General features: G+C 37.8%; 1 protein-coding gene across 4 annotated transcripts in view; it reads right to left on the bottom strand.

The window, feature by feature from the left end:
* DIPK1A (divergent protein kinase domain 1A) overlaps window positions 1-26,413 on the bottom strand; it is a 131,309-nt gene that overhangs the window by 14,165 nt on the left and 90,731 nt on the right. For 2 of the 4 annotated variants that reach the window (XM_028489126.2, XM_055084463.1), the window contains exon 2: window positions 22,130-22,264. In XM_028489126.2, the coding sequence (XP_028344927.1) occupies window positions 22,130-22,264 (135 nt within the window). Of the gene's footprint in view, window positions 1-156; window positions 206-22,129; window positions 22,265-23,896; window positions 23,995-26,413 lie in introns of those variants that run through there. The other 2 variants (XM_055084462.1, XM_028489128.2) reach the window with 2 other exon arrangements.

Raw genomic sequence — 26,413 nt, 5'->3', positions numbered from 1 at the left:
CGCTCCGCGGCACGTGGGATCCTCCCGGACCGGGGCACGAACCCGTGTCCCCTGCATTGGCAGGCGGACTCTCAACCACTGCGCCACCAGAGAAGCCCTGGAAATCTATTTTATAATAATTGTTAATATAGTATATGGTAGTTACTAGATACTTACCATGTGTCAGGCACTGTTCCAGTGCTGTACTTTTATTATGACAACAGCCCTGTGAAATAGAACCTATTGTTATAGCCATTGTAAAAATAAGGAAACAGAAATAGCTATTAAGTAACTTGCTCAAGCTACAAAATGATAAAGCCAAGATTCCAACCTAGGCAGTCTGGTTACAGAGCTCCTTCTCTTAATCACTACTGTATATTGTTCAGAATGTTAATATTATAAATTATACCAGTAAAAGTAATAAAATTAACAAGAACCAAGAAGGAGAGATGGAAGATGAGAGATGGCAAAAGGATGTTGATTTCCTTATCTTTATTATTTTTTAAATGTTTATTTTAGTTATTTATTCCCCCGCCCCCTTTTTTTTGGCCGAGTCGGGTCTTAGTTGAGGCACATGGAATCTTTGTTGAGGCATGCAGGATCTTTTCGTCACGGCACGTGGTCTGTTCGGGTTTCTCTCTAGTTGCGGTGTCCGGCTTCTCTCTAGTTGTGGCACGCGGGTTCCAGAGCACATGGGCTCGGTAGTCTGTGGCACGCTGTCTCTCTCGTTGAGGCACACGAGCTCAGTAGTTGTGGCATGCGGGCTTAGTTGTCCGCGGCATGTGGGATCTTAGTTCCTCGGCCAGGGATCGAACCTGCATCCACTGCACTGGAAGGTGGATTATTTACCACTGGACCACCAGGGAAGTCCCTGATTTCCTTATCTTTAATATCCAAGGTCAAAAGATAATATTGGGCTTCCCTGGTGGTGCAGTGGTTAAGAATCCGCCTGCCAATGCATGGAACACGGGTTTGAACCCTGGTCTGGGAAGATCCCACATGCTGCAGAGCAACTAAGCTCATGCGCCACAACTACTGAGCCTGCGCTCTAGAGCCCACGAGCCACAGCTACTGAAGCCCAGGAGTCAAAACTAGTGAAACCTGCGTACCTAGAGCCCATGCTCCACAAGAGAAGCCACCGCAATGAGAAGCCCACACACCGCAACGAAGAGTAGCCCCCACTCGCCGCAACTAGAGAAAGCCCGCGCGCAGCAACGAAGACCCCAACGCAGCCAAAAATAAATAAATAAATGTGTAAAAAAGATAATATTTATATCTTATAAATCAAATAACAGAGACAGAAGTATATTCAAAAGTATAGAGATGACTAGTTGAAGAACTAATAATAATAATATATTAATTAAAATTAGGTGGAGTAAAGGAGATGGGATGGATGGAAGTATAATAATTTTGTCATTGCTTGCAGTGGGGAATAAACAGACATGGTCTAAAGCAATAAAGGATAAAGTATACTTTTAAAAGTTATAGTATAAGGCTAACCACCGGAAGAGCTAAAATCTGAATACAAACCTTCCTAAATTATCAAAAGGAACATGTGTAAAACATAGAAATATACACCCTCTAGAGAAAGATACAAACCAAATAAATCCTTAAAAACAAAGTAGGTTATAAAATGTGATACAGAACTAAGACATATCTATAAATGTCAATGGGATAAGCTTACCTATTATAAGAAAAATATCTTTAGAAAACAATGTCAAAAAAGTTGAAAATAAAAGATGGTACAGGTATACCAGCAAATGCAAAGAGAAAAGTTAAGCCACAATCTTATACCAGATGAGGTTGAATTTTGGGAGGTGGGGGGAGAGCATTAAAAACGCAAAAAAGAAAAGCTCTTTATAATGCTAAAACATATAATCCACAATGAAGATATTATAATACTACAGTCATGAATTTCTATAAAGTAAATAAAGTAACATCAAAATTGATTCAGTGAAATCTATAAGAAATAGAAAAAGAAAATAAACAGAAAGGCATTAGAAGTAGGAGACCCTAATTTTCTTTTCTTAGTCTATGACAGATAAAAAAGTTTACAAAAAAAGATACAGAAGAACTCAATAATCTAATAAGGTAGATCTAATTGCCCTGAGAACAAACAGACCTTTTCAAAAGCCCGTGGAACATTTACAAAATTACACCAAAACCTCCATACATTCTACTAGGTAGACATGGCAGAAGCAGTATGCTCCAATCACAATATGATAAAATTTGAAATTAACAAAAAATCTATCTGGAAAATTTTAAACGTTCTTTTAATTCTTGAGTCAAAGAGAGAGCCTAAATTGAAATGTTAAGCAACTGGGAAATAAAAAATAATAATAAAAAAAATTTAGGGACTTCCCTGGTGGCACAGTGGTTAAGAATCCACCTGCCAAAGCAGGGGACATGGGTTCGATCCCTGGTCCAGGAAGATCCCACATGCTACGGAGCAGCTAAGCCCGTGCACCACAACTACTGAGTCCACGTGCCAGAACTAGTGAAGCCCATGCGCCTAGAGCCCGTACTCTGCAACAAGAGAAGCCACTGCAATGAGAAGCCCGCACACTGCAACAAAGAGTAGGTCCCACTCACCGCAAGTAGAGAAAGCCCGCTCTTAGCAACAAAGACCCAATGCAGCCAAAAATAAATAATTTATTAAAAATTTTTTTTAATATCAGAAACTAAAGCTAAAACTAATGATAAAATTAAAAAACTAGAGAAGAATGCAAAGTCTTAATTACATTAATAAACAACACAGAACAAGACGAATTAAAAAATCAAGAAATTAGAAAAAAAATCTAAAGAAAGCAGAAAGAAGGAATTAACCAATACAAAGTGAAAAGAAAAGGCTATGGCTATGTTTCTGTAACTGAGAGAATTCCTCTAATCTTCATCTCCTATTCTCTGCTTTAGATCTTCTTGTTCTTTTCTGGTTTCTGCAATTACCTTTTGTTTGCTCTTTCCCAGAATTTTCCCTGTCTGTCTGGTTCGCTTAGTCTGATGACATTATGCTGCTCATAGATCAATCTTGCCCACTTCTGGCTCTTGGGACAATGCAACCTATTAGAGGGTTGCAATGACTGGGCTTCCAATGACTGGGCTTCCTCTTGTGTGGGATAGCGGCTGAGGATAATTTCTTGAGCCCTTCACTTTGGGGGCATAAATTTTTCATGATCCCAAGCAAATAGTCAAAGCACAGTGGGCTCTGGTAATTATTCAATACTTGGAAAGGCCAGCACAGACTCCTCACACCTGCCCACCGGGTCCCCCTTCCAACACTTGCCACAGTTTGCTCTGAGGATAAGGATAGCCCAGATAAGATCTAGAGTCCTGCCCACGTGTAGAGTTAAATACCAATACCTAGGAACTGTTGCCCTCCAACTATCACTAGCAGAAGCTCCTGGGTGAGCCCTTGACCATGCCTCCTTTCTCCTTTACACTGGGTTGTAACCAAGAATATTAGGTTTCATCTTTATAGGAGGAGCAGAACAATCTAGTTCCTGGACTCAAGTTTGTGAGGGGCTACACGGGGAGATGCTCAATACTTTCTTGCCCAGGTCAACCTCTGGGGATTTTTAGGAAATGCAGAACCATATGTTTCGTATCAGATGGCCAGCAATTTCATCGGCATGTTTCTTCACTGAGGCAAAGGTGGTGGGACTTCTTGGGCCTCACTCAGAAGTGAAACCTCCTGCAGGTATAGTTTAGGGTTTCTAAGGATTTTAGATAACATAGACCAATTTGCTGACAACAAATAAACAAGAAATCAACAAAAAAAATAATGTAAAAATAGACACAGACATGTTTGGAAACAAAAAAGCACATCTCTAAATAATTTCTGGGTTAAAGGAGAAGTCACAAGGGAAATGCAGAATATTTAGAACTGAACAACAACAAAGGTATACATATGAAAACTTGTGGGATACGGCTAAAGCAGTTCTTAGAGGAAAATTTACAGCTTTAAATGCAATGATGAAAAAATAAGAGACTGAAATAAATAGTAAACATCAACAAAAGATGTTTTAAAAAATCACAATAATAACAATAAGAGAATAAACCAACCCCAGAAGAAGAAGGAGGAGGAGGAGGGGGAGAGGGGAGGAGGAGGAAGAGAGGAAACAGCAGAAATTAATGGGAGGGACTTCCCTGGTGGCACAGTGGTTAAGAATCCGCCCTCCAATGCAGGAGACACGGGTTCAATCCCTGGTTCGGGAAGATCCCACATGCCACAGCTAAGCCTGTGTACCACAACTACTGAAGCCTGCGTGCCTAGAGCCCGTGCTTTGCAACAAGAGAAGCCACCACAATGAGAAGCCCGTGCACCGCAATGAAGAGTAGCCCCCGCTCACCACAACTGGAGAAAGCTCACAGGCAGCAACAAAAACCAACGCAGCCAAAAATAATTAAATAAATAAATTTATTTTTTTTAAAAATTAATGGGAAAAAAAAGAATCAGCAATGCCAAAAGCTAGTTCTTTGAAAACTTTAACAAAAGAGATAAACCTTTAGCAAGACTGATCACTGAGAAACAGAGGATACACAAATAAAGATTATCAGGATAGAAAGGGTAGTGATAGTGAATAATGTAAACAACTCTGGCAATGCATTTAAAATGAGCAATATGTCTAAAACAATAATAAAAAGTGATACCAGAATAGAAAATCTAAGACGAATAAACATTTAAAAAATTGATCAGTAACAAAAAATCTTTCCCTCTAAAAATATCAGGTCAAAGTATAGTCTAGGAGGACTTCAAGGTGCCATCCAGGATGCAGTGCTGTTTGTAAGAGTGGAAAATGATTAATAACATAAATGTCCATCACCAGGAGAATGGCTGAGTAAATTGTGGTATATTCATACAATGTAATACTATACAGTAATTAAAATGAAAGAACTCAGCCTATGCATATCAACACAGAAAAATGTTGAAAACATAATATCAAGTGGAAAAAGTTGCAGATTGGTATGTGCAGTTTAGTGGCATTTATTAAAGTTTAGAAACATGCAAAGCAATACTATATATTGTTTATGTACCCATAAACAATTAGTGAAAGTATGAAAACATGATGGCAAGAACTCACACCAAATTCAAGATGGTGTCTACTGCTGGGGAGGAGGAAGGAGAATACCAGGGAGGGTAAAGAGAGCTTAACTGCACTGCCGTGTTTTTTCTTTTTAAAAATGAAGTAGGGGCTTCCCTGGTGGCACACTGGTTAAGAATCCGTCTGCCAATGCAGGGGACACGGGTTCAAGCCCTGGTCCGGGAAGATCCCACATGCCGCAGAGCAACTAAGCTAGCCCCTGCTCGCGGCAACTAGAGAAAGCCTGCACGCAGCAACGAAGACCCAACTCAGCCAAAAATAAATAAATAAAATAAATTTTTTTTAAAATGAAGCAAATATGGCAAAAGGTTAAGGTCTGTTATGAAGATAGTAGGTACACAGGTGTTTGTTATATTGTTTTCTATATGTCAACATTGTTCTAAGAACTTTTCATGTATTTCTCTTTGATCCTCACAACCTCCCTATGAAAGAGGTATTATCATTATTTCCATTTTATTGTTAAAGAAACTGAGGCAAGAGAGGTCTGAGGTTAAGAAACTTGCAGAGCAGGTTAGTGGTGGTGCTGGCCGAACCCAGACAGTCTGCCTCCAGAGCCTGTGCTTTTAACCACTGAAGTAAAAGAACCAGGATTACTTACCTTGGAGAGCAACATGCAGAGCAGGTTTAATAGGGGTGGGGTTGGATGCCTGTCCCCAGTGCTCCTGCTTAGGGGCCCTGATCACACTCATTCCCTTTGTACAAGCAACTCAAAGTGGGGTCAGGACTTTCATATTTGTTTCCTTGGGATTTTGCATATACTCAAATTATATAAAAAGCACTTGTTGGATGGATGAATAAATGAAGTGTAGTCTGGGTTTTTATCCAGAAATAGGGCATTCTATTATGAACAACTCCTGGAATAGGACTAATAGAGCTATCCACTTTAACTGTCCTGATCTTTGGCTCCTGCATCCTGAAGCACATTGTATCTGCAACTCCGCCCAAGGTCAAGATTTAAACATGGCCCTTTCCACCACACTTGTCTTCCAGGGAATAATCCTGAGGCTGTATTATTTCCTTCCTGAGTCAATATTCTCCTCCCTTCTTTTCTTGTATTCCCAAATCTAACATCATTTACATTCACATTATCTTCCCTAATACAAAGTAAGATGATTTGAAGGCACAGACATGGTCTTAGTCATCTCTGAATCTCTGCTTCCCTTTAGCACATAGCACAGAGGTTGATATTTAAGTGTCTAATGAATGTTTATTAAATAACCACCATAAAGAACATAGAGGTTTTGATTTTAAAACCTCATTGAGGATAAAATGAATGCTTTTCCATAATATTTAAAACATTAAAAAAAAAAGGGACAAACCAGTATCTTATTAGCAAGCTGTGTGTGAAACAGTGAAGACAAGTCTGGTATTCAGCTACAAGAATCAGATTCTTGTTTTGAGCAAAGGCGCCAAGCCAAGCCTGCATCAAAGAGGTAGTCACAAAGAACAGGCTCTTCAACTTGTGGCTTCCATCACAAACCAAAAGCAAATTTCCCACATGCTTTTATGAAAAGGATGGCTGGCCACATACTGTTTTGGTTTTTGTTTTTTCTTGTTTTTAGGCTCGGCCATACACACAAACTATAATCACTGTCAGTAATCTGATCTTCTAACTAAAAAGACACAGAAACTATAAAGAATGCTCAACTTTACAATACTCAGCGCAAAACATCAAAGGCTTTATTTTACTATGATTCTACCACACAACCCCCTTTGCTTGTACATACCTCATAGTACCAGAAGATGGCACTCTTCAGCTACATTTTACAAAACCCATTTACGCTGAAGGAATAATTTTCATGAACTATGGGAACTGTACCACAAGGGGCGATAACAATGAACAGATGTATAGTACCAGGTTTTAAATAATTTTCTAAGATCCACGTTCTAAAAATGTATTTCAGACAATCTTATCAATTTCTCCTTATTTAGGAGGAAACACAATAGTTGGGTTCTTAATTCCTTAAAATTCTCCAAGTCTCTAGCCAGCACCCTCACCCATTCCCTACATCATCTATTTTAAATCAACTTCACCATCCTCTGCACTCTCACTGTATCTTCAACCTCTCATTCTTCCCTTCTCTCCTAACTTCTTTCTCTCAGCCATTAATGGTGCTCATCACACTCAGTCTCTTTTCCTCTCTCTCTTCACACATACACACACGAAACCTCTCCACTCTTTTGTTCCCTTCTGTTATAATGTCTGTATTTTATTTTCAGCATATACAGTGTGCTACCTGTGTGCTTGTTTATAGTCCAGGTGCCTCTAATGTCCCAATCAGGAATGCACAGGTGCTTGGCTAGCATTCTAATAAGGTAGTCAGGAAGTCCATGCTCCAGAGGTAGCTGCTGTAAGGGCTTCTACAATATTATCCATATTTTGATAAGGACTGATCCATCTCTGAGATTTTGTTAATTAGCAAATTAGAATTTTAACTGGTGAAATTTGTGGCTAATTAAATAGCATGGTTAAGTTAGAAATGAACTATCATTGGTGAAATTAAGAGATATGGATTGGCTAAAATAAGAGACATTCCTACTCTTTCACAAACAGGGTATAAGAACCAGTTGAAGCCATACCTTTATCTTTAGGGAGGTACCCAGAGCTAATCGTTTTACAGCAGAGGTTCTCAACTTGAGGGAGCTTCAGCACAGATCTGTGCACAGTACTGTGCTGCTGGTCCAAGAGACCACGTTTTGAGAATCACTGGTTCAGAATTTCTAGTTGCCTGATGCTAATTATAAGGGTAACAGGAGCTGCCTCTGAAATCTTTCATGAAAGTTGACAGAACACCTAAAAGGCCAGAGTTAGAACTTTAATGAGTTTACAGACTGATAATATGAAATGTTTTGTGACTGCTTATAAATAAATATGTGTGGAATAAATGCCTATGTGTATAGTAGAAATCATTTTCATTATAACCTAGTAAAAAGGTTGTGAGGGAGTAGTTAATACTCACCTATATCAAACATTTTCTGTGGCTACCATTATCTTTCAAAATAGAATCTAAGGAAGTGTGCGTGACCAAACTGGATTAGGTCAGTTGAAAACAATTTCCCAGCCAAAAGGTGGAGGCAGCCCAAGAATCCGTGGATGGATGGATGGATGGATAAAGAAAATGTGGTTATATACATACAATGGAATATTATTCAGCCTTAAAAAGGAAGAAAATTCTGACACATGCTACAATATGGATGAACCTTCAGGATATTATGCTAAGTGAAATAAGCCTGTCAACAAAAAGACACAGTTGACCCCTGAACAACATGGGGGTTAGGGGCACCAATCCCCTCCCCAGCAGAAAATCTGTGTATAACTTTATATTCAGCCCTCTGTATCCATGGTTCTGCATCCGCAGATTCAACCAACTGCGGTACATATAATACTGTAGTACATATTTAGTGAAAAAATATCCACCATAAATTGACCCATGCAGCTCAAATCCATGTTGTTCAAGTGTAACTATACTGTGTGATTCCACTTATGTGAGATCTTTAAAGTAGTCAGACTCATAGAAATAGAAGGTAGTTGCTAGGGGCTTGGGGGTAGGGAAAATGGGAAGTTGTTGTTTAAGGGGTATAGAGTTTCAGTTTTGCAAGATGAAAAAGTTATGGAGACTGGCTGCAAAACAATGTGAATATACCTAACACTACTGAACTGTACAATTAAAAATGGTTAAGATGATCTATGGAAAATAGTATTGCTGTTCCTCAAGAAATTAAAAATAGTACTACTGGGACTTCCCTGGTGGCACACTGGTTAAGAATCCGCCTGCCAATACAGGGGACACGGGTTTGATCCCTGGTCTGGGAAGATCCCACATGCCGTGGAGCAACTAAGCCCGTGTGCCACGACTACTGAGCCTGCGCTCTAGAGTCCATAAGCCCCAACTACTGAAGCCCGCGTGCCTAGAGGCCATGCTCCGCAACAAGAGAAGCCACCACAATGAGAAGCCCGCGCACCGCAATAAAGAGTAGCCCCTGCTTGCAGCAACTAGAGAACGCCCATGCGCAGCAACGAAAACCCAATGCAGTCTCTAATAAATAAATTTATATATATAAAAAAATAGTACTATTATGTGATCCAGCAACCTCACGTCTGGGTATATATCCAAAGGAAACAAAATCATTATTTCAAAGAGACAGCTGTACTTCCTTGTTCATTGCAGTATTATTCACAATACCCAAGGTTATAGAAACAACTTAAGTGTTTGTGGACAGATGAATGGATAAAGAAAATGTGGTATATAGACACAACGAAATATTATTCAGCCTGTCACTTGCAATGATGAATGAACCTGGAGGGTATTATGCTAAGTGAAGTAAGCCAGAGAAAGACAAATACTGCACGGTATCACTCATAAGTGGCATTTGAAAAAAAAAAAAAAGATCAGAGAAACAGAGTAGGAAAGTAGTTGCCAGGGGCTGAGAGGGTGGGGGAAATAAGGAGAGGATAGTAAAGGGTACAAACTTTCATTTATAAAATGAATAAGGTCTAAGGCTCTAACGTATCATGGTGACTATAGCTGATAACACTGTATTGTATAATTGAAATTTGCTAAGAGAGTAGAACTTAATTGTTCTCACACACCAAAAAAGGAAGTTAGGTAATGGACGTGTTAATTAACTAGAGGGAGGGATCCTTTCACAGTGTATATGTATGTCAAATCACCGCATACTTTAAATATCTTACACTTTTATTTGTTGATTATATCTCAATAAAGTGGGGACTAAAAGTAATAACAAACTGAGAAACAAACATGGTTAAGAGGGTAAGTGTTATGTGGATGTTATCACAATTAAAAAAAATTCAAACCAAACCAAACCAAACCCAAACCAACAGATTTCCCGGCACAGTTTCTAGAAACAGTAGTCTAAACTCACTGTCAACACTTATTTCCTGCTATTCAAACTTAATCCAACAGATTTTGGCTTTGGACCGTATTACACTTTGAAAATACTTATAACACTTTTTTTTTAAACATTTGGAGTATAATTGCTTTACAATGGTGTGTTAGTTTCTGCTGTATAACAAAGTGAGTCAGCTATACATATACATATATCCCCATATCCCCTCCCTCTTGCGTCTCCCACCCCACCTCCCTATCCCACCCCTCTAGGTGGTCACAAAGCACCGAGCTGATCTCCCTGTGCTAAGCGGCTGCTTCCCACTAGCTGTCTATTTTACATTTGGCAGTGCTTATAACGTTTTTGACAATGAACTCTGAATTGCAAATTTCAGTTCTTACATTATTTAACCTCTCTTCAGCATTCGTCCTTGTTGACCACTTTTCTAATGGCTTCTGTCCCCATGTTTTTCTCCTACTTCTCTGGACACTTGCTCTGAGTCTTTCTGTGGAGTCATTCTCTTCCTTTCTCATAATTATAAATATTGTTTTCCAGGGTTTTGTCCTACTTTCTTTGGGTTCTCTGTATGTCATCATGGGTAACATTTATTCCCATGGCTCTAACAAACCTCTGTCCTTACACAGGCCTTTCTCCTGAGTTAAACATCTAAGTGCTTCCTGGACATCTCCTGTCTCCATTTGGATAACTTAAAAGTACTTCACACTCAACCTTCCCCAAACTGAACTCACCATCTCCTGCCTTCCTCTCCCCCAAGGGTTGCTCTCCTTTATTCCCTACCTCATTGAAAGATGCCATCATCCACTCAGGCATCCAAGGGAGGGAACAGTGAGTTGTCTAAACCGTCTCCTTCCTCCTCATCCTCCCACATTCAGCTGGTCACCATGTGCTGGCAATCAAATCATTTCCTTAATATCCTTTGAAGCTATTTCTTCCTCTATTCCCTCTGCCAATGCCGTGGTTTAAGCTCTCACTGCTTTGTGCCTGGATTACAACAACCATAAAACTGGTCTCCCTGCATGTGATAGTCTCCTATCCAATTTACCCTCTACTACAACCAGTGAAATTCGTCTGAAACATAAATCTGATCACTCACTTCCTGTTTAAAAACTTCTATTGATTCTCTACTACCCTTAACACAACATGAATGGTTTTTTGAATTTGACTCTGCTAACCTGACCTCTATAAACTGCCCCTCATGCGCTCTGCTCTAGCCACGCTGTTTCTGGAATGTAGCTTTCTTTCACATCTTTGTAGCTTTGCACATGCCTCTTTCTGCCTGCACTGCTGAAAATTCAGTCCAGATACAACCTCTTCCAGAAAGTCTTCTGGAACCTTCTCAGGATGGCTCAATAAAAAAATACATTGTATGGGACTTATACTAAAAATTATTAGTTGTTTATTGGTAATATTTGGGACGTATACTAAAAAACACTCATTATTTTAAATTCAAATTTAACTGGGTATCCTGTTTGGTTTTTTTTCCCCCTAAATCTAGCAACACTACTCCCAGTCTCAATTATGTACTTCTCGTTTATTTTTTCATGTCCTCTCCTAGTCTGTAAGCGTCTTCAGGGTGGGAACATGCCTTATCTCTGTAACTCCAGGTTCCAGCACAGTGCTAGTAAGCACATAACTAAAATCACATGGTGTTTTACTGCTGGCTTGTTTCTTCTAAGCTGGCTTTAACCCCTAGTCTCTTTACTGCTTCTCAGGAACAATGTTCATGATAACAGTGATGCCACCTGCCTCAGCATCATGGTGAATGTGACAAGAGACAGTGCAGCCCAGCACGTGAAGGCCACCAGGAATGCTACTATAATTTAACCAGTAAGATTATCCTTGGAATAGGGCTTATGTCTGTTAAGATTTGAAATAAATTTGTTCAGTAAATATTTTTCTGTAAGTTTGCAAAGAAGAGATTGGTAACCTAACTCAAGTTGGCATAAAGGAAGACCATATTTTTAAAAGGAAAAAGTTAAGCTTGAACTTTAAAAGCAGTACGTTCCAAGTGAACTGGTTCCGTGTATTTTAAAAATATAGGATAACAGCACAAAATGAACCTCTAGAGTCAAGTAATAATTGATCCTGAGCAAATAAAAGCTAAGTGAAATCATTAGTTATGTACTGCTATCTAATTGGAAACATGGTTCTAAATATCTTAAATTTAGTATATATTTTTTAAAATAAATTTTATTTTATTTATTTATTTTTATTTTTGGCTGCATTGGGTCTTCCTTGCTGTGTGCGGGCTTTCTCTAGTTGCGGTGAGCAGGGGCTACTCTTCGTTGCGGTGGGCCGGCTTCTCATTGCAGTGGCTTCTCTTGTTGCAGAGCACGGGCTCTAGGTGCGCAGGCTTCAGTAGTTGTGGCACCTGGGCTCCGTAGTTGTGGCTTGCAGGCTCAGTAGTTGTGGCACACAGGCTTAGTTGCTCTGCGGCATGTGGGATCTTCCCAGACTAGGGATCGAACCCATGTCCCCTGCATTGGCAGACGGATTCTTAACCACTGCACCACCAGGGAACTCCCCAAATTTAGTATATGTTAAGCTAGTTGTTTTAAGCAACAAATCATTATCTCTAGGAATTAAATCTTAAGAGACTGTAATAAAATCTAGAGTCTCTCTCATCTTTTAATGCTTCCATTTTAAAGCATGTGCTCATATAATAGTCACAAAGGTTCACCAGAATATCACAGAGAGTGATTCTTCTATTACCCAGGTAGAACCTCAGAACAAACACTCTCGATCATGGAGAAACATGACAGAAATTTCAATATTAAACAAAGTTATCCTGAAAAACGTACAGAAGGAAAATTTCTCTCCCTCCCCCACCATTCTTTTTTTTCTTTTTTAAAGAACCCAGCAAACCACAGAGTCAAACTGTACAAAATTTCTTTATGGTTAGGCACAAAATAGAACTTTGCTGAAATAATGAATCAATTAGTGATTGCTATGATCAGAGAAAATGTACAGTGAATTATACAACATATTGTAACTAGCTTGGTGGAAGAAAGAAAAAAAGCACAAATGGAAAAATAAATGGATCCTTCTAAGCACATCTAATTAGGCTTAGTTACTGTTGCCCTTAGTTTCAGAGAGAGCTGCCTTTAAACAAAGATGAGCAGAACACAGTTCTTATTCCTTACGCTTCCACAAGTTAACCTTGGCTTCCCAGGAACACCACCCCCATTCCATTTCCCCTCTTGGAGTTTTAAAAGCCTATTATGCATTTCACTAGAATCCAGCTCTAAATAATGGATATAACAATGGAAGGTTTCATACTTTTATTAAAAACTGAAAACAAGAAACTTGAATTGAAATTGCAAGTCAATGTACAAGGTGCAAAATTAATCTCAGTTTTGGCTAGAAGTTAAGAATCCCATTAACTTTATAACATCTTTTAACAAAAATGATCCATTGGTTAGAGAAAAACATCTCAGGGCAGTAATACTAATATTCTGTAGTGACTTTCCATGTTGAAATTATAAGAAATGTACTTGATTACTAAATTAGACTAATTAACACACAGTACATAATGCATATGAAATACATATTTGATTTGTTCAACATTTTAAGTTTATTTTTAAAATTTACTGTAAAAAGAAAAAAGAGGAAAAGATATTAATTTGCAGGTAGCCAAAAGGCCCAGTGACCAAGGCTGTGGTTCACTGGCTACTGATGCATGGTTCTGGGAATTCTCAGATCTAATGTTAATCAGCATCTTGCTCTTAGGGATAAAAGTGCTAAGGCAGCTTGGCTGTGATGAGAACGAGAAAGGTGCTCCTCAGTGTCTTTCCAAATTCTTCCTATTCTGTAAGGCCCTACAGAAGATCTACCTCCTCTACGAAGACTTTCTCTACTATGCTACCCATAGTGATTTATCTATTCACTGCAACCTTCTTTCCTTAAATTTTTGTAATACAACTATTTGAAGCACAAACTAAATCATTTTAACTGGATGTGATAATCTTCAGATGTGTTGGCTTGGCTAAACTGCAGTTCCCAGCTAATGAAGCAAACCATAATCTAGGTGTTGCTGTATTTTAGAGATGTGTCCATAATCAACTGACTTTAAGAGAGATTATCCCAGATAATCTGGGTGGGCCTGATTCAATTAGTTGAAGGGCCTTAAGAGCATTGCTGAGGCTTCCCTGACGAAGAAGACATTCTGTTTGTGCATAGCAGCTTTAGCCTATGCCCAGGAGTTCTAGCCTGTCATTTCGGACTTGCCACAATTGGGTAAGCCAATTTCTTGCAAGAAATCTCTCACTTAAAAAAAAATTGAGATATAATTGACATATAACATTATATTACTTTCGGGTATAGAACATAATGATTCAATATTTGTATATACAGTGTAATAATCACCACAAGAAGTCTAGTTAACATCCATCACCATACATAGTTAGAGAATTTTTTTCTTATGAGAACATTTAAGATCTTCTCTCTTAGCAACTTTCAAATATACAATACAGTGGTATGAACTATGGTCACCATCTTGTACATTGTGTCCCCAAGACTTATTTGTTTTATAACTGGAAGTTTGGTCCTTTTGACCCCCTTCACCCATTTTGCCCACCCTACACCCCCTCCTCTGGCAACCACCGATATGTTCTCTGTATCTATGAGCTGGATTTGTTGTTGTTGTTGTGTTTTAGATTCCACATATAAATGAGATCATGTGGTATTTGTCTTTCTCTGGCTGACTTATATTATCTAGCATAATGCCCTCAAGGTCCACACATGTTGTTAATAAATATTAATAAATTTGTACTAATAAATAAAATTTAAAATAATAATCAATCTCTTAATATATATTTTTATTGGCTCTGCTTCTCTGCTTGAAACTTGATTGATACAACTGATCATATAATGTCATGTATGTATGTGTGTATGTATATGTCTTATCATCCCAGTCAGATTCAAAGGCATAAACTTGAAATAATAATAATAATAATAATAATTTATTGAGCACTTACTACATGTCAAGAGTTAAGTGTTGTATTAAGCCTTTTAATATGTGAACTCACAACCACCTGAGAATATTAAAATCCTCATTTTAATCCCCATTTTATAGAGGCTAAATAATTTGCCTAACCTATACAGCTAAGGAATGGCAAAGCCAGAACTCAAACCTGAACCTCATTTATTCCAGTGCTTATGCACTTAACTACTGCAACAGACATGACCCAGCACACACAAACAGAGGGAAAGGTGAAAAGACAGAGACAGAGATATACAGAAAGAAAAAAGCTATGTAAACTGAGACAGACCATTATTCTTAAACATAAGTAAACTGATTATCACACTCTGTTGATCACCTGTCATTCCTAACCTAAACAATGTTCTCACCTTGGAGGAGGTGCTCTAAATGGGAGAGCCACAGCAATCTTCTGGGGAAACTTCTGAAGTACAATGCTATGGTTACAGGGGCAACAAATACTAGGGTAGTTGCTCCAAGCCAAATGAAATCAAGTCAAGGACTTGAGGATCTTCTCTGTATTCAACAGATATGTCAGATACTTTAGCTGCCCAAGAAACTTCTTTGTTTTTCATATTGTGGGATAAAATAAACATTTATTTTAAAACAAAAGAAATAGATATGTCAGAGTATCATTCAGCTAAACTGATTCACTTCCACTTTATCCTCATAAAATCTGTGATGCAGGTAGGGCAGAAATACTTTTCTCACCTGTACAATGGAATTAATAGCAAGTCAATGAAATGAAGTCACTTATTCAAAACCATACAGTAGACCACAAGAAAGGGTCAGGCTGGTTCTTTGACTCCAGGCTAGTATTTTTTCCAGTAGACTAACATGATATAGTTGAGTACTCGTTATCAAGAAGTTCCTCATACTTGATGTACCATACCATTAATATACAAGGTTTTATAATGTACTGATATGACTAAAGTAATGAGACAGATTTTCATAAGTCACACATGAAACCGGTTGTATTTCCCAAACTTGCTCTGTTCTTTGGGCATTTGCACTCACTGTCCTTTCTCCTTACATGCTTTTTGCCCAGATACACAACTGTTTCCTTTTCACCAGGTTTCAATTCAAAGTGCCCTCTTCTCAGGGAAGCCTGTCCCAACCACTCTGGTCAAGATAAGATGCCTTTGCCATTCTCTACTAAATATTACTATTATATCCTTTCTCACTGCACTTCTCAGTACCTGAAGTCATTTATTTGTTTTTGTTTTTATTATTCATATTCTGCTACCAGAATATAAGCTCCTCCAGACGTGGACTCTGCTTACTACTGTAACAACAGCACCTAGAATAATGACTAACATGTAGTAAGTGTTCAAGAAATATTTGTTGATTGATGTCTCTTCTAAAATGGACTATACTTTTAATACGATTCCTATGTGATAGTAATTACCTTGAAAATAAATATTAAATTATTAAAAATGAGAAAAAAAACTTGATAAAAGTTAAAAGCTAAACCGCCAACTTTCAAAGGAAGAAAAGAACCCTCATTGTTAATCTTTAGCAAACAATATTTGTAGGGCTACTTTCGGATCTTCTGTGTCTCTTTATAATCTTCCTTAGTTCACTAAGATGAAATTGACTGAGGATTTTGAAGAAAATCTGTTCAGAGTTTATACACAAGATACTATAATCCTTTAGCAAGCATGTTTTTGCTAAATGTGGTTTTGAGATAATGCAGTTTTATATATTTATATCCCAAACTGAAAACAGCCATCTTATTATATGCTCTGTTCAGTTCATTCCACTTAAGAGAACAATCTATGCAGTAATACAGAGGGAGAGAGACAATCAGTTTAGACTCCACATTTCAAACCAGGAATTACTAGGACCAGAACAAATATGCATGGATATTGCCATAATTTATGAAAAGGCCAAACAATTACTTAGCAGCTATTGTAAAACTGCAATCCGGGACAAGCAAATTTACAAGGAACTGCATTTCAAGCCAGTAAGGGCTGATTCAGACTTTAAAAAAGAGGTATAGTCTGTGTAATATAAAACTTACATAAATATATATAGCCATGGTTTTTCCTCTAAACATCCCCGCTTTTAGAATTTGCACGAATGTTTTCCTATTCTTTTACTTTCAATCTATCTGCATCTTTATATTTTAGATGTGTATCTTATAAATATCATATAGTTGTTCTTAAATTTTAACACAGTCTGACAATCTTTGTCTTTTAACTGAAGCATCTGGTCCCTTTACATTTAATGTAATTACCAACATATTTGGGTTTAGATATACTACAATCAGTGCCATGGTAAGCCACCCATATTTCCTCTAGAAATGGAACACTCATTTCCTCAGCTGCTGAGCATACAGGCAGTCAACAGCTCTCAGCTGAATCTTTCTTTGGGACTTGGCCTCAGCTGGATTACAGCCTTACCCAAAGTCATATCCCCTTTAGGGAGGGTGGGAGAGGATGGAAAACTGTATACAATGACTGGTCAGTGAGGCGGGTATAAAGGCCTGGACCTTTGCAAGGTCATCCCACTCCCAGGTTCCCTGTAGAATCAACTGATGCTTTTATTACTACTGCACTGCAGTTTAAACTTCTCATCCTGGTCTATCTTCCTTCCTCACTCCCCGACAGATTTTTTTTTTTTTTTTTTTTTTTTTGCGGTACGCAGGCCTCTTACTGTTGTGGCCTCTCCCGTTGCGGAGCACAGGCTCCGGATGCACAGGCCCAGAGGCCATGGCTCACGGGCCCAGCCGCTCTGGGGCATGTGGGATCTTCCCGGACCGGGGCACGAACCCATGTCCCCTGCATCAGCAGGTGGACTCTCAACCACTGCGCCACCAGGGAAGCCCTCCCCCACAGATGTTAACCTCAAAAGCCCATCCCAATAAACTTCCTTCAGGCAAATCTGAGTCTCTTAGTCTGTTTCCCAGGGAATTCAATTTGTGACATCTATCACCTTATTATGTGTTTTCTACTTCTTCTGCCTGTTATGTTTCTTTTTCTTTACTTTATTGCCTTCTTTAGGACTGAGTGTTCTTTTATTATTTATTCCATTTTTCCTATATTAGTTTGGAAATGATACACTCTTTTTCTATTCCAGAAGCTATCCTAGAAATAACAAATATATAGTTGAATTAGCAAGTCTAAAGTTAACTGATTAATACTTTTCCCCTACTCTGCAATATGATAAGGATTTTAAACATTTTAGCTCCTTTTACCCTTTTCCCAAGTTATATGTAATTGTTATTCTAGGTACCTCATGTAAGTGGACACATACAACATTTGTCCTTTTGCATCTGGCTTATATCATTTAGCATAGTATTTTCGAGGTTCCTCCATATTGTGGTATGCATCAGAATTTCATTCTTTTTAAAGGTTGAATAATATTCCATTGTATGTATATATCACATTTTGTTTATGCATTCATCTGTTAATGGACATTAGAGAGTTTCCACCTTTTGGCTACTGTGAATAATGCTGCTACGAACATTGTTGTGCAAGTATCTGTTTAAGTCCCTGCTTTCATTTCTTTTGAGTATATACCTAGAAGTGGAATTACTGGTAATTCTATATTTAACTTTTTGAGGAACTTCCATATTATCTTCCTGATTCTCTTAAATACAATTTCAATTCCCTGTTGAAATTATCCATTGTTTTATTTATATTCTCCACCTATTTTCCTACTTACTTGAACATGAACATAGTTATTTTAAAATCCTTTTAGGATGACACCAATATCTAGGTCATCTGTGGATCTGCTTCTATTGTCCGTGTTTATTTCTTGGTTTTCAGTCATGTCATCTTGTCTTTTGGCATGCTCTGTAATTGTCTACATAATGCCTCCAGAGAGGATTTCCCTTCCCTCTAGTAGGCAGATATAATGGTAGCTGATCGCCTTAATCCAATGAGGGGCTGGGCTGAGTGCAGGCTGAATTGTACCTCTGGTAAAGCTCAATCTACTTTTGACTCATCTCTATTCCAAGAGCATAGCCCTCCAGGATTTTTAACTGAGAGCCTGGGAATTCATTGAGGTTTCTCCCCCTGGAAGGTTCATAACTCTAGTCTGTATCTTATGAGACTGCCAAAACGTCTGCTTTTCAAAGGCTTTCCAATGAGATTTTTTTAGCCTCCCACTCTGTAAAGCCCCAGGATTTGGCAAATATCCCAACAGAATAACTGGCTTTATGCTTGAGGCTCCCTTAGTTTTCTATAAAAGCTTGCTGGTTTCTTATCCCCAGCAGCAGCACTCTCCCAGTATACAGTCCTGGTTCTCAGACCCCTGCTCATGCCCAGCATCAGCAAATTCCTCAAGCGAAAAAGAAGCTACAAAGTCAGCTCGCCTCTCTGAGGTTCTTTTAGCTCACCTTCACTCTTGGTGTTCAGTCCTTTGGAATCTCAGCCCAAAGCATGGTGTACCAAGGTCCCACTCTTGGTAGAAAATGGACTATATTTTTATCTTCCTAGCCCCATAAGACTGTATTTCAGGTCATACATTTCCAGGCAAACACAGCCACAAAATCTAGGCTCACCTCTCTTAAATCTTATCCTCTCCCAGATCTTGATCAACTAATTCCTCACTATCTTGTTAGCTCTTTGAAGCTTTAACATATACATTAAAAATATTTTCTCTGCCTGCTTTTTAGTTCTAATCACACAATTCCTATGCCATATCAGTACAATCTTAGTACTACTCATCTTAGTACTACTAGTTGTGGTAAGTTTTAAGAACGTAATTCCCAAATGCAGAGAAACTACAGTTTTTATTAAAGCTAGTCTTAGGAAAAAGGATACATTTTAGGCTCAGAAAACATTTCATTATTTTCAAGTTTTAGAATGATAACCATTAAGTTATGCTAGAATTATATTCTGCTTCCATTCTTTATCAATTAAAGTGAACTTAAAGGAAAATAATATGGTACTTCAACTATAATTCACCCATAACAGAATATGTACCAACACATCCCTAACATTTTAAAGGCTATTGTATTAAAACAGATAAAACCATGTCTATTTCATTTGGGCTTAATCTCTAGAACAGTACTTCTAACATAACCAGATGATGTTAATAGGTCTTCCTGGGAGGGATGCAGTGGAGATGGATTTTTTTCCTAATCAAGTATATTTGCTTTCTCTGGAGATGCAGAATGCACACTAGTATATTAAAGATCCTGAGAAGTCCCCAGTAAAGTCAGTTACTTATATTTGTTTAACCCTCTGTTTTCAAATATATCTGATCATGGAATACATTTTAATGTGTACACTTTAATGTGTGAGGAAGGTGACCTAAAAAAAAAGGAAATAAACATTTCAAATAGTTTTGGTTATTTATATGTTATAGTTGATTATATAACTTCTTTCTTCTTCATTGAAGGTGAGCTGGTGAGTTTTGTGGGGGAGTTTGTTAGCTTCATTAATCTATAACTTCCTTTATCAGTCTTTTCTGACATTGGGTAGCAGAAAGAGCATGAGCTTTCTATAGAGACAGAATTAGGATCAAATTCTAGCTCCACCATCACAGGCAAATTCTCCTCTCTTCTAGCCATATTTCTTTATTTGTAAAGTGGGATTGAGGGGCTTTCACAGTATTATTTTAAGTACTAATGACCATGTAAAGTACCCAGTGTATTGTCTGGCTCCAGAGGCTCCTCCTAGTAAAATTCCTCAAGGATCTGGAATGGCCCATTGGAATGAACATAAGATTGACATCTTTCAACCCTCCTTGATTTGGAACTCTTCTTTGTTAATTAATTCCCTTGCTTCTTATATTAGTAATTTCTCCCCTGCCTAGTTAAGAGGCTGTAGTACTCCTGGGGAACAATGGTTTTTTGTTTTTGCTGTTGTTTTTTTAAATTTTTTATCCTGACTGAGTAGCCAGAATTAAATTGATTTTTATTCTCTTAGAACTTTGGAAAGGTTCAGCTCTCCCTGTCTTATGGGGAGACATTCGCTACTGTAATATTTATTTTACCTTACTGTAATGATTCATTTTCTTCCCTGCTAGACTCTAAGATCGTAAGGTCAGGATATCTTCTTCCTTGCTAAATGCTCACCCCTAGCACCACTGGCCTAGTTAAAGAGTAACCACTCAATAATTATAGAATTGTTAACAAGTTATAATAACTGGGATCCCAACCACTATTATATCAAAAATATAATTCTCAGATGAAATGTTTTAATATTATTTATATAGAAGATATCAGCAGAAAACAAGGAATTAAATTTGCTTATCCTGGATTTTCTAGAAATCTTAGACTGATAGAGCGATTTTCCTGAGATACATCCAATAATTAGGTTAGAAATTAAATAATAAATACACTTATATGCTTTTTAGGTAAATTTTCAGTATTCGAGAATGACTCCATTTATTCAAAAGATGTGTTCCAGAAAGGTTGCCTGCAAATAACACTTTCATACTATAAATATTTCAAAACCCATCTGACTGGGCTCCCCTGGTGGCGCAGTCATTGAGAATCCGCCTGCCAGTGCAGGCGACACGGGTTCAACCCCTGGTCCGGGAGGATCTTACATGTCGCAGAGCAACTAAGCCCGTGTGCCACGACTACTGAAGCCCGTGCGCCTAGAGCCCGGGCTGTGCAACAAAGAGAAGCCACCGCAATGAGAAGCCCACGCACCGCAAGGAAGAGTAGCCCCCGCTCGCCACAACTAGAGAAAGCCTGCGCACAGCAACAAAGACCCAACGCAGCCAAAAATAAATAAATTAATAAATTAATTTTAAAAAAAACCCATCTGATTACAGTAAACTAAACTTCAAGTATATTTGAAAAACAAAAATCCCTCTTTGTAATAAGGATGCTTTCACACTAGTCTGTATCACATATTCAGATTTCTGAATACTGGATTTTTCAAAGTGGGGAACAGTCCTACTAACTTGGTCATATCAAAATGCTAAGAAGTTCAGCACAACTCAAAATCAAATTAACTTTTACTTTTAAAAAATTTTTAGCATGTACATAGTAGTAAATATAATGTGTTATTAAATTTAGAATGGATAAACAACAAGGTCCTACTGTATAGCACAGGGAACTATATCCAATCTCCCAGGATAAGCCATAATGGAAAAGAATATAAAAAAAAGAATGTCTCTATGTGTATAACTGAGTCACTGTGCTGTACAGCAGAGATTGGCACGACACTGTAAATCAACTGTACTTCAATTAAAAATAGGTTTCTCCATATACTAGAAAATAAAAAATACTTACTATTATTTTCTTACAGTCCTTTCCTCTGCATAGTTCTGTATAGGTAGAGTATTGCACATATATAATCCAGCTTCCAACAAAAACCACCAACCAGGAAAAGAAAAGAAATTTCATTCGCACATATGAGAAGCGAGCCTGTAAGTAAAAGAGCACATAACAATCACTCATTCTGCACCAAGTCAGCATTCACTGTCCTAGAACATGACTTTTCCCCCTTTCTTGGAAGAACTCAATATATATTCTAGGCTTTCATATGGCAATTCTCCTAGAACAAAGTGTACTTTCACTTAGTCCAAACAGCACTGGTCTTAGAAAAGGAAGCTCCTTGGTCTTGCCAAGGAAAAGGGAACAAAATACCCTTTAAAATGTATAACCTTTCAAATACCACCAGCATCCAAACCTACGCATTAAGCACAAGCACGTGCACCATGCTACCCTGGGCACCCAGTAATATCAGGTAAAGAAAGACATAATTCCCACTTACTACAAGCTTACAGAAGAGTGTTTCAAATAAGAATCTTAAAGTTCTTCATGAATAAGCATGGTAAAATAATTGTGTTTTAAGAAATAAGAACAGAGAATTTGGCTACTTGTCTAATGTCTCACAGTGAAGTACAACCAGAGTAAGAAGTTATTCACATTCATTCCTATTTCTCTGCTGTATTCACCAATGCTTTATGTTCCTTCTATTCAACTAATCAAATGCTTCACCTAAGAGATATTCTGGAAACTTAAGGAGAAAGTTACAACTATTAAAGGAGAAGAAAGGTTAAGATATATAAATAATAAAATACTCCCTGCATGTCAGTTTGTAAAGCTGCACAACAGGATTCTCTTTGCACTGTTTTGCTCTCAGTGCTCTGGTATCTCATTGCAACTCGGGTCAGTTAGTGCTTTTTCTCCATCAACCACATATCAAACAGTTTAATCTTCAAAATGTCAGCTAGTCAAGATAATTTGATATTTATTTTTTGAGTCTGGAACACCAGTGGTCTGATTTTATAAACAACTGAGTTTAGGACCATGGGGAGAATTGAGCAAAATAAAGATACGTAAACAAACAACGAAAGGCTAGTTTTGCTTTTACAATCACAAGTCAGTTTCTCACACTGGGCAACAGTAGGATACTGTGAGCATGCAAAGAAAGCAGAAAGAGATGAAAGAGACGTAAATGCATCTGCAGAAGACAATGAGTGCAGAGCAAAAAGAGACTCAGGAAATACTGAATTCTGTTGGCTTTATTTGCGGTTTAGATATCGGTCTTTGTGAGGTTAACAGATGGTGAATCCCAGTACCAAAAGGCTTGAGTACAATGAATTCACAATTATATGATAGGTCTTTGAGCTATATTATTAAAATATTTTTTAAAATGCCTTTAATGCAAGTTATTTTTGTATAGTTCTAAATGAATTCAGTAAAAATAAAGTTCATATAGAATTCCAAATTAAATCACATAAATGACAATGGGGTTTACACCAAGGGGTTTGTTTGAAAGACATTTAAGATTACTTGGCCCTGATAAGAGGTCTAGTCATCAGAGAGAAATTGATATGTATTAGTATTATGAAGCTTAAATATGATTAAATGACATAATGCCTATAGAACATAAGCACATTGCTAGGCACATAGAAAATACTCAACAAATAGCAAAATCAATTTGCAAGGCACTGAACAAAAAGCCAATAATGCTGTCATTACGGTTTGGCCACCACCTTCTTTTTGGGCTTGCCAAAAAGAAAACTGAATCTGAACCTGATTAAGACTTACCAGTTTACAGGAAATACAGGAGACAGAGGAATATACGTGACACTTAAGTAAGTGACACTATTAGGATACAATCAGCAAACTCTAGGCTGTGGGAAGTGCTGCAATACAAACAACCCAGTTCTTCAACAAATAAAATACAAGGGAGAAAATAGAGAGAAGATGGGAAAACCAAAGATCAAAAAATACATAAGAAATACTGTATATTAAATAATCACAATCTGTGGATCTTTTCTGAGTACTGATTCAAATGTAAAACTGTAAAAGAAAATGACATTTATGAGACAATTGAAAACTTGAAGACTGACAGGATACCTGACGTCATTAAGGAATTATTTTAATTTTGCTGGTGTAATAATGTAATGTTCAAAGAAAAGAGACCTTATCTTTTAGAGATAGACATCGAAATATTTATGAGTGAAATAATATCTGGGATTTGCCTCAAAATAATATGGGAAGGGAAAAGTAGGTGGGGTATGATTAAAACAAAATTGGCCATGAGTTGGTAACTGTTCAAGCTGGGTGATAGTTACATGCCTTCTTTTGTACATGTTTATCTCTACTTTTTTAACATTTTTTTATGTTGTGTGATAAGGAATACTTCCACACCAAGACACCCCCTTCCCACACATTCATTCAGCAACTATTTATTGTCTATTAAGTGCTAGGTGCTGCCTTAGGCACTTTTAGAACATCTCCAGTTAAAGGGACAAACAAGTTATAAATCTACCATACAAGTACCCTTAACACAGTTAAGAGGGTTCTTTGAACAACTGTAGCATGGCATGATTTTACTTTTAGAAGTCCAATCTTTTTTTTTTTTTTTGGCCACTAGAGAAAGATTATTTAATAAAAGATGATGAGACAACTGTTAATCATTTGGAAATAGCATATTTAAACACCTAAAACATCTTATATCAAAATAAATTCCACATGAGGGACTTCCCTGGTGGTGCAGTGGTTAAGAATCTGCCTACCAATGCAGGGGACACGGGTTCGAGCCCTGGTCCGGGAAGATCCCACATGCCGTGGAGCAACTAAGCCCGTGTGCCACAAATACTGAACCTGCGCTCTAGAGCCTGCGAGCCACAACTACTGAGCCCATGCACAGCAACTCCTGCAACCCACGTGCCTAGAGCCGCGCTCCACAACGAAGAGAAGCCACCACAACGAGAAGCCCGCACACTGCAACAAAGAGTAGCCCCCGCTCGCTGCAACTAGAGAAATCCCGTGCACAGCAATGAAGACCCAACGCAACCAATAAATAAATAAATTTATTTTAAAAAATAATAAATTCCACATGAAACTGATGTACATGTAAAATCTGAAATAATATAATACAAATGTAGGAATCAAGAAGTTACTGAATAAAATTATTGAAACCATTTTATTTTAGGAGAGCTAAAAGAAAAGCCAATTTTTTTTTTTTAAACCAACTTTGTGATTTTTATTTATGGGTAAAAACTACATACTCCTAGATATCATTAAACTGTGTACAATTAGAAACACAGCATTGTAGAAGAGCAGACATCAGAATTAAACAGAGCAGACTTAAGGAAATATCAATCTTCATTATTTTGCCCATTTTTCATTATGTGCACAAAGAAGCATGAATGAAATTTGAAATCTTTTAATGGCAATAAAGTTACAATCACCCATCTGCGTGACAAGTCCAATCGTATATTAACACTGATATAGGGTTTTAAAAGAAGATTAATCTCAATTCATTTAGCAAAAAGTCAAGGAATATTTTCTTTTTTCCTTCCTGCCTTGCTCCACAGCAGGTAGAAGTCACAGAGCAAAGGAAAAAACACAGACCTGGTGAGTAGGGTTATCTCTTAGTGTTCAGAATTTGGTCCTGTCTTATCTTCTTGACACCTACCTCAAGAAGCCTAGTAATGTCAACTACCCTCTGGACTCTGCATCAATGATTTCTACTAGCTTTCAAATGCATATTGAGCTTAATAGATGCCGGCAGCTAAGACTTGTATATTTCTCCCTCCTGCAGAGCCAGTTTAATAAAACTTGGAATCATTTTGCTTTTCTCTCATATAGCTACGTTAAATTTTTTCCCTGGCATATGTTTAAATGGAAAAACACCCTGTAAACTGCCTTGCCTGCTGAGTGTTCATCATGATACAGAATGTCAAAAATTTTGGAGAGGAAGTTGGATTAACGATGTTCCCAGCAGGGCACTGGGCATCACCTGTTGTACACATAATGACAAAAGGGGTGAAACACATTTTTATTCCAGCATGCCATGGAACTTACTGTGATTTGAGAGTAACACAAAATAGTATAAGGACCTTCATGTGTTTTTTTTTTTTTAACATCTTTATTGGAGTAAAATTGCTTTACAATGTGTGTTAGTTTCTGCTGTATAACAAAGTGAATCAGATATACGTATACATATATCCCCATATCCCCTCCCTTTTGCATCTCCCTCCCACCCTCCCTATCCCACCGCTCTAGGTGGTCACAAAGCACGGAGCTGATCTCCCTGTGCTATGCAGCTGCTTC

The sequence above is a fragment of the Physeter macrocephalus genome, chromosome 4 (assembly GCF_002837175.3).
Source record: "Physeter macrocephalus isolate SW-GA chromosome 4, ASM283717v5, whole genome shotgun sequence".
In the NCBI taxonomy this organism is placed as follows: Eukaryota; Metazoa; Chordata; class Mammalia; order Artiodactyla; family Physeteridae; genus Physeter; species Physeter macrocephalus.
Note: the sequence above shows the minus strand (reverse complement) of the source record. Positions and strands in the feature narration are given on the sequence as shown.